This window comes from Vipera ursinii (genome assembly GCF_947247035.1).
Source record: "Vipera ursinii genome assembly, chromosome: 7".
Taxonomy (NCBI): domain Eukaryota; kingdom Metazoa; phylum Chordata; class Lepidosauria; order Squamata; family Viperidae; genus Vipera; species Vipera ursinii.
The window spans coordinates 58,864,928-58,881,832 of record NC_139521.1 but is presented as its reverse complement, the minus strand read 5'-3'; the positions used below and the strand labels follow the sequence as shown (position 1 = coordinate 58,881,832).

The 16,905-nt window shown below is 37.9% G+C and overlaps 1 protein-coding gene across 6 annotated transcripts in view; it reads right to left on the bottom strand.

Moving 5' to 3' along the window:
• PPP3CA (protein phosphatase 3 catalytic subunit alpha) overlaps positions 1-16,905 on the bottom strand; it is a 196,509-nt gene that overhangs the window by 103,042 nt on the left and 76,562 nt on the right. For all 6 annotated transcript variants that reach the window (XM_083367840.1, XM_083367839.1, XM_083367841.1 and 3 more), the window contains one exon: positions 1,099-1,299. In XM_083367840.1, the coding sequence (XP_083223966.1) occupies positions 1,099-1,299 (201 nt within the window). The remainder of the gene's footprint in view (positions 1-1,098; positions 1,300-16,905) is intronic.

Sequence of the window (16,905 nt, the reverse complement as noted above, 5' to 3'; positions counted from 1 at the left end):
TTTTCAGGCCCCATGGATGGAGCCAGAAAAACATTTGGTTGCAACTCTTCCCATTTCCACACACTTATGTCATCAAGTCAGCTTAACCTCTTAATGGTCACATGGGTAGACCTCCTTCAGAGTCATCTGCCCATCCCATAGCCCTTTGAGCTTTTCTATCCCAAACTTCAGTCAAGCATTCTGCTACCAAATTTAATCACTTTAGCAGTATGTCTTAAGAGTTATCACCTGAAGTATTAGTGCTGCTTTATAAATCCTTAGTAAGACCACACCTGGAATACTGCATCCAGTTTTGGTCACCACATTACAAAAAAGATGTTGAGGCTTTGGAAAAAGTGCAAAGAACAACTAAGATGATTAAAGGCCTCGAGACAGAAACATGAAGAATGGTTGCAGGAATTGGATGTGGGTAATCTAGAGAAAAGGACTAGGGGTAAAGTAATAGCAGCATACCAGTATTTGAAGGGCTGCCACAAAGAAGAGGGGGTTGACTTATTTTTGAAAACATCAGGAGGCAAGAACAAGAAACAACGGATGGAAACTAATCAAGGAGAGAAGCAACCTGGAATTAAAGAGAAACTTCCTAACTGTGAGAACAATTAACTAGTGGAACATCTTGTCCTCAGAAGTTGTGGGTACTTCATCACTGGAGGTTTTTAAGAAAAGACTGGACAACCACCTGTCTGAAATGTTACGAGGTCTCCTGCTTGGGCAGGGGGGCTGGACTAGAAGACCTCCAAGGTCCCTTCCAGCTCTATTTTGATTAAAGATTAAAGTTAAGGTGAAAACCTGTTCTCATCTCTGCTCTTTAGAACCTGCCGCCAAAATCAAGAGTAAGGATCTTACCCTTTCTGATAATTTCACAGTGTGACAGGAAAGTCTACTACAGCTTGACCAACAGTCAGAACACTGAGGTGCAGATTCCAATCCCTCAAAGTCTGATTACCATAATATATGAGACATTCTGCTGCAGTTTGTGCATTACAGCATGTAGTGAAGCAACGTTTTTGTAATGGCTTATTATGCCCTCAACCAAACATTCTATAATTATGATAGAGGAGATTTCCTGTTACCGCTACAGTGTTTATTTGTACTCACCAGTAACTGGGGCATCTATATCCAGCAAATTTTTTTCCTGGCGCAGAATCGAAGCACCCTCTGTTATTATTCTCAAAGCAACACTTTCTTCTAGCCTTCCTTCCTTCATAAGGTGTGCCTTTAGGATATCCACTCGGGGTTTTCCATCATTGTCAAACACTTCCTTCGCTGTGAGCCGATGGCTTGGAGGAAATGGGACAGCTGCAAGAACAAAGATAATGAATTCAATGCACCAAGAAAACCCCTTGGTCTCAATAAAAAGCAGTGTTTTATCTCCATTACTGATCAGTGCTTTGGCTTCCAAAAAGGCTTTGTACTTACTAGATTGCACTGCAGCAAAGTATTTCCTGATACTGTTAGCAAGCTTCTTAGAGCTATGTTGCTATTTCGAGCAATTATTTGTAGCTAGCTAATTTCCCCACCATAAAAAAAAATCAAACATTATGGAGCTTCACTGTTTGTTTGGATTTTTTAAATGTTGAACGTTTCATCCGAGTATCATTTATGAAAGAGGAAGAGGAAGAAGAGAAAGCAGTAAATACAATATTCATAACCAAGAAAACATATGTAAAGCTATTCTGAATTCTCCTTTACAGGAAGTCCTCACTTAACAAGACTTGTTCAAGAACTTGTTTGAAATTGCGACGGTGCTGAACAAATATGTATTCCTGATCCTTGAAGTTATAGACATTGCAATTCCCCCCACCAGACACGGGATCAAATGCAGATGCTGAGCAGCCTGTCCACATTTACCAATGCAGGATGTACATCAACTTCCCTCATATGGCTATCTTCATTCTCCCCACCCCCATCTCTGCCATTTTAGCCACTCTGCTGTCCAAGCTACACCCACTGCCCTATTCTTCCACACCCCTGCTGCCTCCAACTGACTTTTTCTATCTTCTTCCTCTCACTGCTGATGAGTCCTGCCTGGTTTGGCCCTCCATGAAGCAGTTACCGGCCATGAGGCCTTGGCCACATGCAGCTTGGGAAGGCCTCATGAAGGGCCAGGCCAGGCTTGCCTGATCAGTAGCAGGAGGAAGAAAACAGAGAAGGTCAGTAGGGGGCAGCAAGGGTGCAAGAACGAGTACAGGGCAGTGGGGTCTAGGGTGGAATGGCTGCAGGCAGAGTGCAGGAGAGTAGAGTGGAATGCAGGGTGGCCAAAAAGGCAGAAATGGCGATAGACAGACGGATGGGGGAATTGAAGACCAGCGCATCAAGGCAGAAGTGTGAGGTCCTGGATTAATGGCATGGTATGGTGCTGGCCTAATGACAGCAACCAGTATTACCAAAACTGCTGTCGCTAAGAAATACAGTCACGTGGTGTTTCACTGAACAGCCTCATTGCTTAGTGATGGAAATTCTGGTGCCAATTAAGAGTTCTGCTGTTCTTTCCATGCCTATAAGACTTACAACATGATGCTTCCTGTGCAGGTGTTACGGGATATACCCTATCAGTCGTACAGAGCTACTCTCAAAATGGCACTGATGCACTACAAGTAACGAAAAACAAATGAATAAATAGAAAAGAAACAAAAACTCCAACAAAAACACTCTATAGCTTTGGGAAAGCAGCCTTTTCCATTCCTTTGCATTCAGAATCAAGCGAAACAAAATATTCTATGAAATAAAGCTGCAGCCTTTTGCTTTTTGGCAGCTAATCCTAGATAATCGCAAATGGAAAACAAAACAAAAGCATAACCCATGTTTCATCAGCTGATTAGACCCGCAAACTGGATGACTGAAACAGCAATCAACATTAAAGAATTTACCTTTCAGCATTACTTTTAGGGAAAACAAAAGGTGAATAGACTTGTGGAATTAAAGGAGATCTGAGATCCCACTCATGTCAATATTTCCTTAAAGTTGCTGCATGTTTTTCTAATAGCCACCAATTTTCACAAAAAGAAATTTGAGGTTAAAGACGCACCAACAGTATACTCATATTTACTCCAAAAAACTTTGTTGCCATCAATTGAAAAATGCATGTTGGAAGTCTGAAGCTGTCAAAAACATTTTAAAAGTAATCTGACTGATATTTTGATAAATTAGCCAATTGGTTACAGGGTGTATCAAGCACTATTGTATCTATCCTTTGGGCCCTAAGATGAAAGGGACAGGAGCAAAGAGCTTGGTCCGAATTTCCACTTTTTATGGTTAGGACATTTTTAATATTTTGAGTTTTGTTACCATAAAACATGTCACATTTCAGTTGTTGCATGCCTAAGCTCAAAAATAAAAATGACCTTTTTATCTTGTATTATGAATATATGAACATGCAATTTGATATTTTAAATGATGTTTAAAAAGGTTTAAGGTACTGTCATGTAGTATAGATAAGCTTTACAAAACTCATATAATACTACATTTTTTATTTTCTTTCCCCCCAGATTAAAGAGGGAGGATCTGGTCAATTTCAAGGATCAACAAAAATGAAGGTTTTCCCACCTTAACCCCTTTTCCCAAACTCCTAAATTAAAGTGGCATTAGAAACTATCTTGCCAGCTGCAGGATAATTAATTATATTGATTCAAGCTGCTGCTGCTCCTGCTGTGGATACCTCAGATTATAGAAAAATGAATGAAAATGTCTGAGAAGGGCTGAAAATTAGTACATCAACAATTTACACAAACCTATATAATTTATTCATCCCACAGTGTAGTGCAATTTCTTAGTTAATTAAAGAGTACGTGAATTTGTAAATATAATAACAATAATAGAATTGAAAGGGATCTTGGAGGTCTTCTTAAAAACTTCCAGTATTGGAGCATTCACAACTTTTGGAGGCAGGTTGTTCCACTGATTGTTCTAACTGTCAGGAAGTTTCTCCTTAGTTCTAGGTTGCTTCTCTCCTTGATTAGTTTCCATCCATTGCTTCTTGTCCTGTCTTCAGGTGCTTTGGAGAATAGCTTGACTCCCTCTTCTTTGTGGCAACCCCTGAGATATGGGAACACTGCTATCCTGTCACCCCTTGTCCTTCTGTTCATTAAACTAGACATATCCAATTCCAGCAACTGTTCTTCATATGTTTTAGTCTCCAGTCCCCTAATTATCTTTGTTGCTCTTCTCTGTACTCTTTCTAGAGTCTCAACATCTTTTTTTACAAAACTGGATGCAGTATTCCAAGTGTGGCCTTACCAAGGCATTGTAAAGTGGTATTAATACTTGACGTGATGTTGATTCTATTCCTCTGTTAATGCAACCTAGCACTGTGTTGGCTTTTTTGGCAGCTGCAGCACACTGCTGGCTCCTATTTAAGTGATTGTCCACTAGGACTCCAAGATCCTCCCAATCTTGGTCCCACTGAATGCTGAACACTCATTACCTAAACTATAAATAGTTGGAGTGATGGGAGTTAAATTCCAAAAAAACCTGGTTCCAAAAGTATGAAAAAGACTGAAGTAGGTATTTCCTATGCTGTTTTCCTCTTCATTCACAGCAATGACAAATTTAAACTACAAGTTCCAGAAAACTTTTAAAATTCTCTTGAGATGATGCTGATCTGGTCTAGTGGTTTTCTTTAAATTATCCTCCAAGCCATAATGATTCATACAGTATTATTCTGGATGTGAACCTGCCCCCAAACAATTCTGTTTTCTGACATATTATGTCTTCAACAACATGATCTGCTTCTTGGAGATTACGTTTTTGGACTTAGTCTCCAAAAACTGCTATACCATTCGCAGAATGACCAGATCAGAAAAGTCTAGAGAGAAAAAATGGAACATTTCAGCAGTGTTCTGGAACACTGTATCCCATAGAATAGTATAGTCTTTATACTATATACCTAATGAATAGGTTTTGATTCAGTTTCATCCTTCCCATAAATCAAGGCTTTTCAACCTTTTCACAGATTGTATCACTTTTAGGACATATATTTGAGTACCACCAGTGCTTACAAGGTGTCAAAAAAATTGATGACTAAAAAAAGGGGGGGATTTTGGGCTTTACTGGTTAGAGTCATTTGTTGTTATAGAAATGGCTAGTTTATAATATTATGGAAAAGTAAAAAGTTGGGGTTCAATGTTAATGCTTCCTTCTACTGCAACAGAGAAAGTCAGAAGTCAATGCCTTTTCTTTTTCCCTTCTCCCACTCACTTTCCCCTTTTTTCTCTCACCCTTGGCTCGCAAAAGCCCTCCTCTCTCTCATCCTTGGCTCACAAAAGCCCCTCACTCGCTCTCTCATGCACTCCCACTTTGCTCGCAAAGGCCACACTCTCATTCACTCACACTTTGCTCACAAAAGCCCCTCACTCTCGCTCTCTCACTCACACACACTTTGCTCGCAAAAGCCGCTCTCTCTCTCTGTCACTCTTTCATTCACACACACTTTGCTCACAAAGGCCACTCGCTCACTCTATCCTCACTGCTTCACTAACAAAAGCCTCGTCTTCTGTCTCTTTTGTTTTTTTCTCTCCCTCTCCCACCAAAACCTGCCCCTTTTATAGCTTCTCCTCTCTCCATCCTCCTCCTTCTCCTTTTTTTCTTCTGGGGATGCTGGAAGCTCCAATCAACATGTAGCCACATGCACAGATCCTGGGGCTTCTGCCAAGCCCTGCAGCTCCAGCGGATCTCCTCCAGACCTACTGTATGTAGAGCCGCTTTAGCTTGTTCCCTCCCCCGTTACACTTGGCTAGGAGTCGCGTACCACCTGCCAGGTGCTAAAGTACCACCAGTGGTACGCGTACCACTGATTGAAGAGCCCTGCCATAAATGATATTATCTTTTTTAAAAAATGAAACAGCTAACATATGGGCTAATGAAGAAGTTGTGCAAAAAAGATATTTCATAAATTTATTCATAAAAATATATGCACATTAAAATATGACACCCAACTAAAAGGGGAAAAAGTTTAATAGTCATTCTGGTGTCTTCAGTAGACTGAGCAGTTACTCTCACTCATCCTTTCTCATTCAAGGGGGTCTGTAACTAAATTACTTTCAATCTTTCTAAAGTTGTCTTGTGGTATATGCTGATCTATGACTACGGTAAAGATTTACTTGACCTGATTCTCTCATAGTGTAGGGTAGGCTTGTCCAAGGCCAAAATCTCTAACCAGCTGCAGAATGATAGGAGTATGTGTAACAAGAAAAACACCCATATCCTATGTCACATTGCAGTAAGAAACTCAAAAACCTCAAAGGAATTCTCCAGCATCCTAAAAGTGAAGTTGAAAAAAGCATCAAAAAAGTATCAGAAACTGGAAGTCAATCTCATAAACATATGCGGGGTTTTTTTTTACAAAGCTGTTTACAAAATTCCATATTATTTGTAAAATTATGCAATAGGTCAACCATTCTCCTAAAGGTAGAAATATAGTGAGTAATATGTACTTCAAAATATTTTCCTGTATCTAGAACATTATTTTGCTTTATTCTGAGATAGAGATTATTTCTAATCTATTCCCACTTGCAATCTTTTATTATGTATTTATTCCAAGTAATATTTAGGAATGAAAGAAGGATACAATTCTGGTAATAATGGAAATGGGTTTTCAAGGTTAGGAATCTAGAAAGCAAAGAAAGTAATTTCCAGGCAAAAGGTCACTCTTGTAAAATCTTGGCTCGCTTCATAATTTTCTGCATTTACCCTAAAAACTAATGACAAAGAAGTACAATTACTCAATGCAGCAGAAATGGTTCATCTTTTGGTTTAGTGCTGCCGGTGCCAGCAATATCAATGTTCTTAGCATAGCTTTGGGAATAAAGTTCTTAATTAACCAGCCGCTGCAGTGCCAGCAGAGGGGAACACAGCACCAATCTTGGCTTGTGTACTATTGTATTCTCCAACTTCCTGACATTTTAACAATTATAGTCTAGCTTCTATTAAGCTCTCACTACAAAGAAGGGCAATCCTTTTCTTTTCATGAATATATATATACAAATGATTCAGAAGTATATCGTCAAACCCAATTATTCAACTACATGGTGCAGTGCTAAATACTGCATTTCATTATTGTCAATTTTGGCCATTTAAATATGCCAGCGGGGTTTAAGAGCATTATCATTCCAAAACATCTAGAGGGCAAAGTTAGGAAAAGCAGGATTAGTCAAACTAGATTGACACAAGACAAAGAAAGCTCATTTTCATCATGTCTTTTCCTTCACCAATTCAGCCTGCCCCAATTCTATAATATTTTGCAATAATTAAGAAATTAGTATGAGTTGCAAGCATATACGCCCTCATTCTCTTTCAAAACATAATATTAGAAGAAATGGCAACACCCCCATAATCTATTTAATACCAGTTTAGGGCATTTCAGAGACAATTTTGATACAGTCTGAGCACAATTAAAAATCATTCTAGAAAACCAAGCACAAATAAGTCACATAACTGGAGATGAGCTAAAAAACATCAGCATCAAATGTCTGAACTCCATACTGCTCATGAAAACTTATGTTTTTTTACATTGTTTGCACTTTCTTGATTTGATTTACAGAACTGCAACTATTTTTCCTATTACTTCACCTAAAGTCGTTTTTTAAATTGAATGTTTTGTTTTTGTTTTTAGTAAATTATATTTAATTCTCATTTAATCATAGAAGTAGGAAGAAGAACTCATTGACTGGTTCTTCAAATGGAAAGACCATCAATTACTTCAAGTGAAGAAGTCTAAAAAGCAATCTGGATTTATGCAGTGTGTTTGAGTCTTTGAAAACACTAAAAATGTTTCATAAACTGAATATACAATAGAAATGACTAAATAGTTAAATTTTGGCTATTTAATACACATTTTACAGCTGCAATTAATTAGCTCAAAATAAAAAAGAAAGTATGGGTGTATTTTGAACATATGCATGGAATATTTAACTGTAACTTTTAACTGTTTTTAATTGGTTTTAATGGTGGAAGGGTGTGGTTGTTGTGTTTTAACTATATACAATGGCCAGAGTCACATGCAAGTGAAATGGATGGCCAAAAGTTTCCATAGAGGAATAAATCTATTTAAATATATTTAAACAGAAATGATTATGGGACACTATCAAAGCATGTAATTCATGCCATCACCAAGAGAGGGCACTAAGGATTCTTATTAAATGCATAGCCCACTCTTTGGGCATAGCTCCTCTTCTAGGTGAAAACTCTTAAAATGTACAATTTCTTGATGGGCTGCAACCTTTTCTAACTACAGAAGGAAAAATCACCTCAAAGATATTACTTGTTGCTATTGTTTTCATAAGCTAGATTCTAGGTTGTAAAATGCACGTAGTCTCCATCCTTGTTTAATAGGCATTCACTCTCTCACGTGTACAAATCAAGAGATATACAGGAAAAAAACGATACAAATGACAATGAAATGAAAATGTATAATCCTCAATAAAGCAAAAATTTAAAAAGAGACCCTTTGGAGTTAATAAGTCAGCTGGATTCTGTTATTTTTTCATTTACCTGTTTAGCCATTTATGTTATTCAGAAGAAATGTGATGCAAGTTAAAAGTGTCTTAAAGCACTGTCATAATTCATTAGTAGAATCTAGGGTTATCTGTGAGCTAAACAGAAGGGGATCTATGAGGGAAGGAGGAAAAAAAACAATGCCTTTAAAGAGGAATTTAAAAAACCAAGGCTATTTACAGTTATTAATTAAATGGTTCTATTATCTCTAATGTCAAAAAATGTGTTTTACTTATCTTGTGGCTAATTGTGTTTGAATGGCATTCCTAGTCTATTTTTTTGTTGTTGCTGTATTGTGAGATTCCACCCTACCCATCTCCATGACCACCAGTCATTTGGAGAAAGGCAATGTCTAAATCAGGGGTGTCAAACTCAATTTCATTGAGGGCCGCATCAGCATTGCGGTTGCCCTCAGGGGGCCGGGTGGGTGTGGCCAGGGTGGGTGTGGCCTACTGGGTGGGCGTGGCTAGAGTGCATATGGCCTACTGGGTGGGCGTGGCCAGCTCTACATCGTTCGCATCAAGGAGGAGAGTCTCTGGGCCAGGGCCAAGGCAGTGGGGGCCGTTCCCTCACTGTTTCCAGGATGGCTTCGCGGGCCACATGAAACCACTTCGCGGGCCGGATCTGGCCCCCGGGCCTTGTGTTTGACATGTCTGGTCTAAATCAAATACATTACATTCGCAAGAAAAATAAAGAGATGGTGGCTTCCCCAAAACATCTGGTTGAGAAATATTCTGAAATGAACATGAAAATGGAAAAAACAGAATATTGAATTAAATAGACCTTTGGTCTGATTCAAAATCTCTTTTCCTAATGTTCCCACATAAGAAGAAAAGACTGTGTCAATCTTTTCTGAAAGTGAATTGATAAGCTCTAGAATACTGATGAACAGATAACTGTAGTTTAATCGTTACACTCATAGTCTTGCAATTAGGATGGGTGGCAGGACAAATTTAATAAATAACTTTTATAACAAATAAAGAATGCATCATGCATCATTTTGTACTAAAACAAATTCATGGTTGATGCTGAGTGAACCACATAGATAAGCAACTGAATGCAAAGGATCTCTACAACAATATATTATTATAAATATCATAGCATATACACTACAAAATTATATGCTGTTATCTGTATCACCCTTCATTTTTGTAAATTTTTGTTTTAGCCCTTGTATAGATTAGCTCTTAGAAGAGATTAGATTTTGTCTGAAAATTTACCAGTTTCCAAACTCCCAATGGCAAAGATTTCAGTTATACACAATTAACACTAAACTTTGCAAAAAAAAAAAAAAAGTTTGGTTTCTTTCTTCAATTGTCATTTACTGTTTTCCACAGTAAATGTAAGGGACACCTTATATTTTTTTATGTAACTTTTGCAGGGGACAATCACAACAATAAAATTCTAATTTAAAAAAGTTTGAAAACTGGCTCAGAAAAAATAAGCTGAAGTGTTAATATTTATTTCTGTTCTTCATGCAATTCAAGTCATTTTTACAGTTTATTTATTTAAGAAAAATTATATGACCTCCCAACTCACTCCCAGTGATTATTATACATTGGCTACACAGTATTTAGAAAATATTCAACCCATTTTTATGAGTTGAAAAAAATGGCTGAACCATAAACTAATCAAAAGGAATGGGTTGGATAATACACTAATCCACCAAAATGAACACAAAACAAACAAACCAAAACTGTTGTTACCAATAGAAGCACTTGCATGAATGTTTTTTTTAAAAAAGATGGCACCATGATGCCATAGATCAGGGGTGTCAAACTCAATTTCATTGAGGGCCGCATCAGCATTGCGGCTGCCCTCAGGGGGCCGGGTGGGTGTGGCCAGGTGGGCGTGGCCTACTGGGTGGGCGTGGCTAGAGTGCATATGGCCTACTGGGTGGGCGTGGCCAGCTCTACATCGTTGGCATCAAGGGTGCCTATGGGGGCCTGGGCAGGAGTGGGACAGATCTGAGGGTCTCTGGCAGGAAGGAGGGTCTCTGGGCCAGGGCCAAGGCAGTGGGGGCCATTCCCTCACTGTTTCCAGGATGGCTTCATGGGCCGCATGAAACCACTTCGCGGGCCAGATCTGGCCCCCGGGCCTTGTGTTTGACATGTCTGCCATAGATCCTGTCTTAAGTTTAAGATAAGATAACCTTTATTGTCATTTTTTTACTGTGGGCACAATGGCACACATTAAAAATGAAATTTAGTTGTCCATTCTCAAAGTGGAACACATACATGACACACACCTAACCATACTATCACGCCCCTACATATACATAACAAATAAATATTAAATACTGTCCACCTTAAATACATAATGGAAGGAGGAAGCTTGTGAATTCACAAGGTTAATGCTGTATGGAATGAAACTATGGCTGAACCTGGATGGTCTCCTTCTCCAAATTAAAGCTAACCAAGTTTAATATGTTATGTTAATGAGCCTATAAATGTACTGTATAATCTGAAATGGTACCGGGGTTGGACTAGAAGACTCCAAGATCCCTTCCAACCCTGTTATTTGGTTATTCTGGTTAAGCACGCCTTAGGATCCCACTGTATTTAATATTTTATCTTAACAGTATGGAATATTGTTATTTTTGGACATATTATGAGAAGACATAAGTGTCTGGAAAGGCTGTAATGTTGGGAAAGGTGGAAGGAAATGGAGAAGGACCAGCAGGAAGATGAATGGATGGATTCAGTTAAAGTGCTGTTGATTCCAGCATTGGCAGATCTTTTAAACAGGCTAGGAATAGATCATCATGGAGAAAATCCATCTATATAGTCACTGGGTATCAAAAACAGCTTGTTAGCATATAATTAATTAACCATTAATACGTTTTTATCCCATCTTTAAGTACCTCTATGCATTTTTGCTAGAGGAATAGCACAGCACTCTCCATATACTGGTCTCAAAACCAATGTTTTTTTTTTAAAAAAATGAGCATGTTTATTAGTTCCATAAACCTTTTTATTAGCTTATGACTAACCATTTGTAACCAAAAGCAACTAGCCAACGAATTTTCATAATGCTTTATGGATCAAATAAAAGCAACTAATACATACAAGAGCTACCCTTAAATCTTCAGTGGCTGTGTTTAAATTGCAACAGTTACCCTAGATACAATAAATAAGCCCCATCTCTTTAAACAGGGTTTGCTAGTGCCCTAGATCTAGCAAATACTGAAAGTTCAGTTTATAAGTTCATAAAGCATTATGAAACTTTGTTGGCTATTAGAAACTCCAGATGTTCCAGTTTCTATCTCACTTAAAAACTGAAAAGTATGCTGAACTCAATGAAGAAAGACCCTGGATTCAACCTCAGTATCTCAGTACCTTCAACATGCTAGAGCAGACATCTCCAACATTTTGGGCACCAGGGACTGCTTACGTGGAGAGATTTTTCCACGGACCAGAAGGGGCCTGGTTTCATGGGCTGCCTGCATCCCGTGGATGGGACTTTGCTTTTTTGTGCAGACCAGTTGCTGGCATGCCGCGGCGCAGTACTGGTCCACCGACCGGGGTTTGGGGACCCCTGTGCTAGAGAACAAGGTGTTTCTGTATGTGTATGATCAGATCAAAATAATGCAGAAAGGTAGTCCTTGATGTATGACAACTGAGCCCAAATTTTCTCGCTAAGCTAAACAGATGTTAAATGAATTTTGCTCCATATTACGACCTTTCTTGCCATAGTGGTTAAGTGAATCACTGCAGTTGTTACATTAGTAACACAGTTGTTAAGTGAATCTGCTTTTCCTATTGACTTTGCTTACAAGATCCTGGGGCACTGCAACCGTCACAAATACTGTATGAGTCAGTTGCCAAGTGTCTGAATTTTGATTCCATGACCATGGAGATGATGCAATGTCAGTGCCGCTGTAACTTTGAACAATCAGTAAATGAACTGCTGTAAGTCGAGGGCTATCTGTGCTCGAAAGATAAAACAGAGCACAGTAGATTTTTGTTTTGCTTGTGCTAAGGAAGAAAACTGTTATATAACACATACCTAAGAACTGTTAAATTATTGCTCTAAAAATTATCCTAATTTTCTAAAGATCTCGTCTATGCTTATTAATGAACTTAGTGATTTCTCACTAGTGTCTTAACAGAGTTAGCAACCCTCAAACATTCTTAAACCCTCTCCTCATTAATATTATTGAACCTAACAATGTTCGGCTGAGTCTAGGGGAAATTATTTTAGTTTCACAGTACCTACTATATTACATAATATTTAGCTCATCCTGTAGTGTTTTCTTTTTCCATGGATGCTCATGGTTGTATGGTCTTTTTGTAGGAAAAGAAAATTTTCCCAACTATTTTCCAAGAATCAGATTTTGTCCTTGATTAGTAAACTACTCTCACTACTTAGAAAAGCTCCTGACATCTTCACTGCCAATCACCACAAACTATAATCATACAATGAATGAGAAAATATTTGCTTATCATTCTTGACTAATTTCTTCACAGTCCAGCTAAGGAATTTTTTCAAAGTTACATTTTCAATCAAAAGAAATCTCCAAGGCAATTCTTTCTTTCTTTCTTTTGTTAAACTGAGTGAGAATACATTATCCAATGTCTTCCAGCTATATAGGTGTACGTGTATGTATGTTTTACCAGCTTTAATAATAAAAGTTAAAGATGAAGGGATATTTGCAGACAACTGCTGTGAAGGAATAGCTATTTTAGACTTACTTTACCAAGTTGCTTGTCACAGGTGACGTACGGTACATAAAAAATGAGTCATTACAATTCATGGTTGCTAAGAAAATGGCACAGTCACAGCCCCTTAATAATAGAAGAATTGTCAAAGCAAATACAACAATAAATAACTACCTGAGGAATTATAACACTCTTTCCAAACCTGATGCCTTTCAGATGATTGATTTAGCTGAGTTTGATGGAAATACGTGTTCAGCAAACCAAAGGCACATAGTAGGATCGATATTTATATACAGAACACTTTTTTGGGGCTATTTTACTAAAAACCCAAACTCATTTACCTGGCATTTCTGAATGAGAGTTCAAAATGAGAATTTTTTTTCAAACAGTTTCTCACACAAATAAGAATAAAAATGTGTTATTTTTCCCATGAGCAACCAAATATGAATGATATTTACAGGTTTTATATACTAACTAACCTGCTGCCCTCCAGATACAATTAAATAACTCCCAAAAATCATTGGCAAGGAAGACTGAAGAAAACACTATTTATATCACACAACAACTTCAAGATGCTGAATGAACATCACAACTTTATTGCACTATATCAGGTTGTCTTCGTTTGTACCAACTTCCAGTTTGTCAAGAATTTGGTTTTAAAAAACAGTTTTTGGGAGGTAGGGAAATAATCAAATTCAACATAATCTTTGTCACTACTCTAAATGCAAAATACAGCTGACTGCAAGTTCCTGACCTCCAGCACTGGAATTTATTTTTAAACACGGTATCCAACCCCAAGTTTGTTTCATAAGCTTTCAAGCTATGTGTTGAAGGTTTGTTCTTTATTAGATAGGAAAGATAAAATAAGCCTAATTTCGAAGACATTAAAAAAACTAGTGAATTAAACAACTACACTATGGGGGAGGGGGGAGGAACTCACCTTTTACCTCAGAACTATAGGTAGTCCTCAACATACGACCACCAATGAGTCCAAAATTTTTGTTGCTAAATAAAACATTTGTTAAGTGAATTTTGCCCCATTTTACGACTTTACATGCCACAGTAAAAACGGCTATTAATTTTGATTAACTTGACTACAGGGATACTGCAATAGTCAGTCATAAATCACTTTTTTTTCCAGTGCCATTGTAACTTTGAACAGTCACTAAATTAACAGATGTAACCTGAGGACTACCTGTATGAAGTAAAAGTTTCATCAGAGTTTATGTAAAGTACATACGTGGAATGTATTTAGTATAAGAATTCAAGATAATAACTATCTGCTCTTAACTAATGCATCCTACCTTATAGCTCCCGGTGTTTCTAAAGAAAACTTGCCCAACTTTATAAGTACAAGAGTCTAAAAAAAGATCCATATAGTCCAGCATTCTGGGTCACACGCAGACCAGCTGATTGGACTAGAAGTGAAATGTTCCTTCCGCTGTTTTTCCCCATTATTTTGGATTTGGCTTTTTTTGTGCTATCCTGCATCAATTTACACTTATTTACTCTATCTGTATTTGCCATTTTAAAGACTTTTCACATGGTTTGGAGAGTTCTTTTTGTAGTTCTTCACAATTCCTTTTTTTTTAGCACTCTGATGTCTGCTATCAACAGCAAACATGGATAATTTACATGCAAGATAAAGAAGCATTGGTCCCAACACAAATCCCTGGGGGAAATCCTCTTTATACCTCTCACCAATATGAAAATTCTCCATTTGTTCCTACTTTTTCTTAACAATCTGGTAGGGCACAGGTGTCAAACTCAATCATGTGACGTATCGTGACTTTTTTGCCTTTGTGGAGCCGGTGTGATGTATCCATCCCTGTGCTAGAATTAAAAGGCACTTAATGTCTTATCTTCCACTAGTTGAATCTGCTAGAGAGCCTTTGGTGAGGGGCTTGGTTATCCCTAGTGCATTTTGTTACTGATTTAACTTATTATACAGTTGACAATTGAAACTTCTGATACTAAATGCCTAATAAAACCAAAATTGAAGCCAAGGATATTAAAAATTAAAAGCAACTGAAATTATCAACTAAACATGGATTTCAAGAAGTATACTTTTGAGTCATTCTAAAAACCAACAAAGAAAGTGGTAGGTTAATCAGTCAGGAAGAATTGGAACAGCAGGAAAAATATCTGTGTGACCATGAATGGGTCTTTAAAGCTTATAGTGAAGTGAACAAGGCAATTGTGACTGATGACTCCATCATTAAGCAAAGCCATCCCTCAGTGAAAATCACATAACCGTGATTTTACTTCAACTTGCCTTTGTTTCACACTGTCAGAAGGATAAAATCTCAAACAATAAGGTAAAACCAAATGGCAGAGAACATTTTGGGAACTCCATTCACAAGGAAGTCAGATAAAAAGGTAAATTTTATAGCCCCTTTTTTCCATTTCTGTCACCCTTTAGACTGCTCACCCTGTCGCTGGGATAACTCACAGGAAGAAAATTAATGTTTGTATTTACATTTATTGGAGAGAAAGGGATTACAAGAGAGTAAGCAGGCATACAATACAGAATATACAACAAAAGGAATGCACTAGCACCAGCTCTTTGCCTACCACACTTGCCTGAGGAGCTTAGGAGTCAAAGAAAAGTCTTCTGTGTGAAATTGATTAAGGTTTGGTCAGTTTCAGGAAGGGTTGGCAGGGTTCTAACCACCTAATTAAGGTCAAAGAGTTGAGCCTGTAAACTTGCCATTGTGGTATTTAGAGAAGTGCTTCACTGTGTGGAAAAGCAGCCTATGAAAAGATAGCTTGTTTAAGCAATGTCTCTGCTATGGAATGAAGAGGGGGAAAAACAGATCAAAAAGAGGAAAATGCATATTAATTGCCATGGCAAGCATGTGACTGGGAGAGACAGAGGCACTGAAATATTGTAAATATAGGCATTGGTTGTGGAGTTACTTCACTGTAATTATTAAATAAATAAATCACTGTCCAGTGTCCAAACTTATAGAAAATGATGCCTTTTCATATAACCTGGGCCCAAGCAGAGTAACACTAGACACATTTTACCCTCTTCCCTGTCAAAAAGAAGCCAGACAGGAAAAGCTTTTATAGCCCAGGTGCACTGTGGTCCTTTTCAGGCCTTCTGGAACCTCTCCTCCTTTCTGCATCTGACAATAAAAGAATTTCTAGAGTAGACACAAAAGCAGTTAAACCACGTACCAATTTTAAGACAGTATTTAGGGACTCAGTAACTGTATAAAAACCAAAGCTCATAAAACACTCTTTTCCCCCAAACTGGGAAAACATATACCTCCAAAAAAGAAAAGAGCAAGTCTTTGAGGAATTGTAGTTCAACTGGATTGTTCACGTATTCCCTGGCCCACCCTGCCATTCTGAAATGAGTTTTGCAAAACTCCTGTCTGCTAAAAGATGCCATTTAAGATTTGAGAATAAAGTTGCCTTGCTTCAAAAAACTGTTTTTGGAGTACACAGTGCAACTCTACATATTTAAATGATTCACATTTTCCAGAAATATGACAGCAATATTCTTGGTTGAGGAAGGAAGGAAGGAAGGAAGGAAGGAAGGAAGGAAGGAAGGAAGGAAGGAAGGAAGGAAGGAAGGAAGGAAGGAAGGAAGGAAGGAAGGAAGGAAGGAAGGAAGGCTCAATCCCACATTTTGGATTCAAGAACATTAAACATGTTGCTTTTGAGGAAAAAAATATTGCAAACATTATGAAATGTCCCCCAAAACAATATCCCTTAACTGTGTTGAAGATTAGTTCTTTTGAAG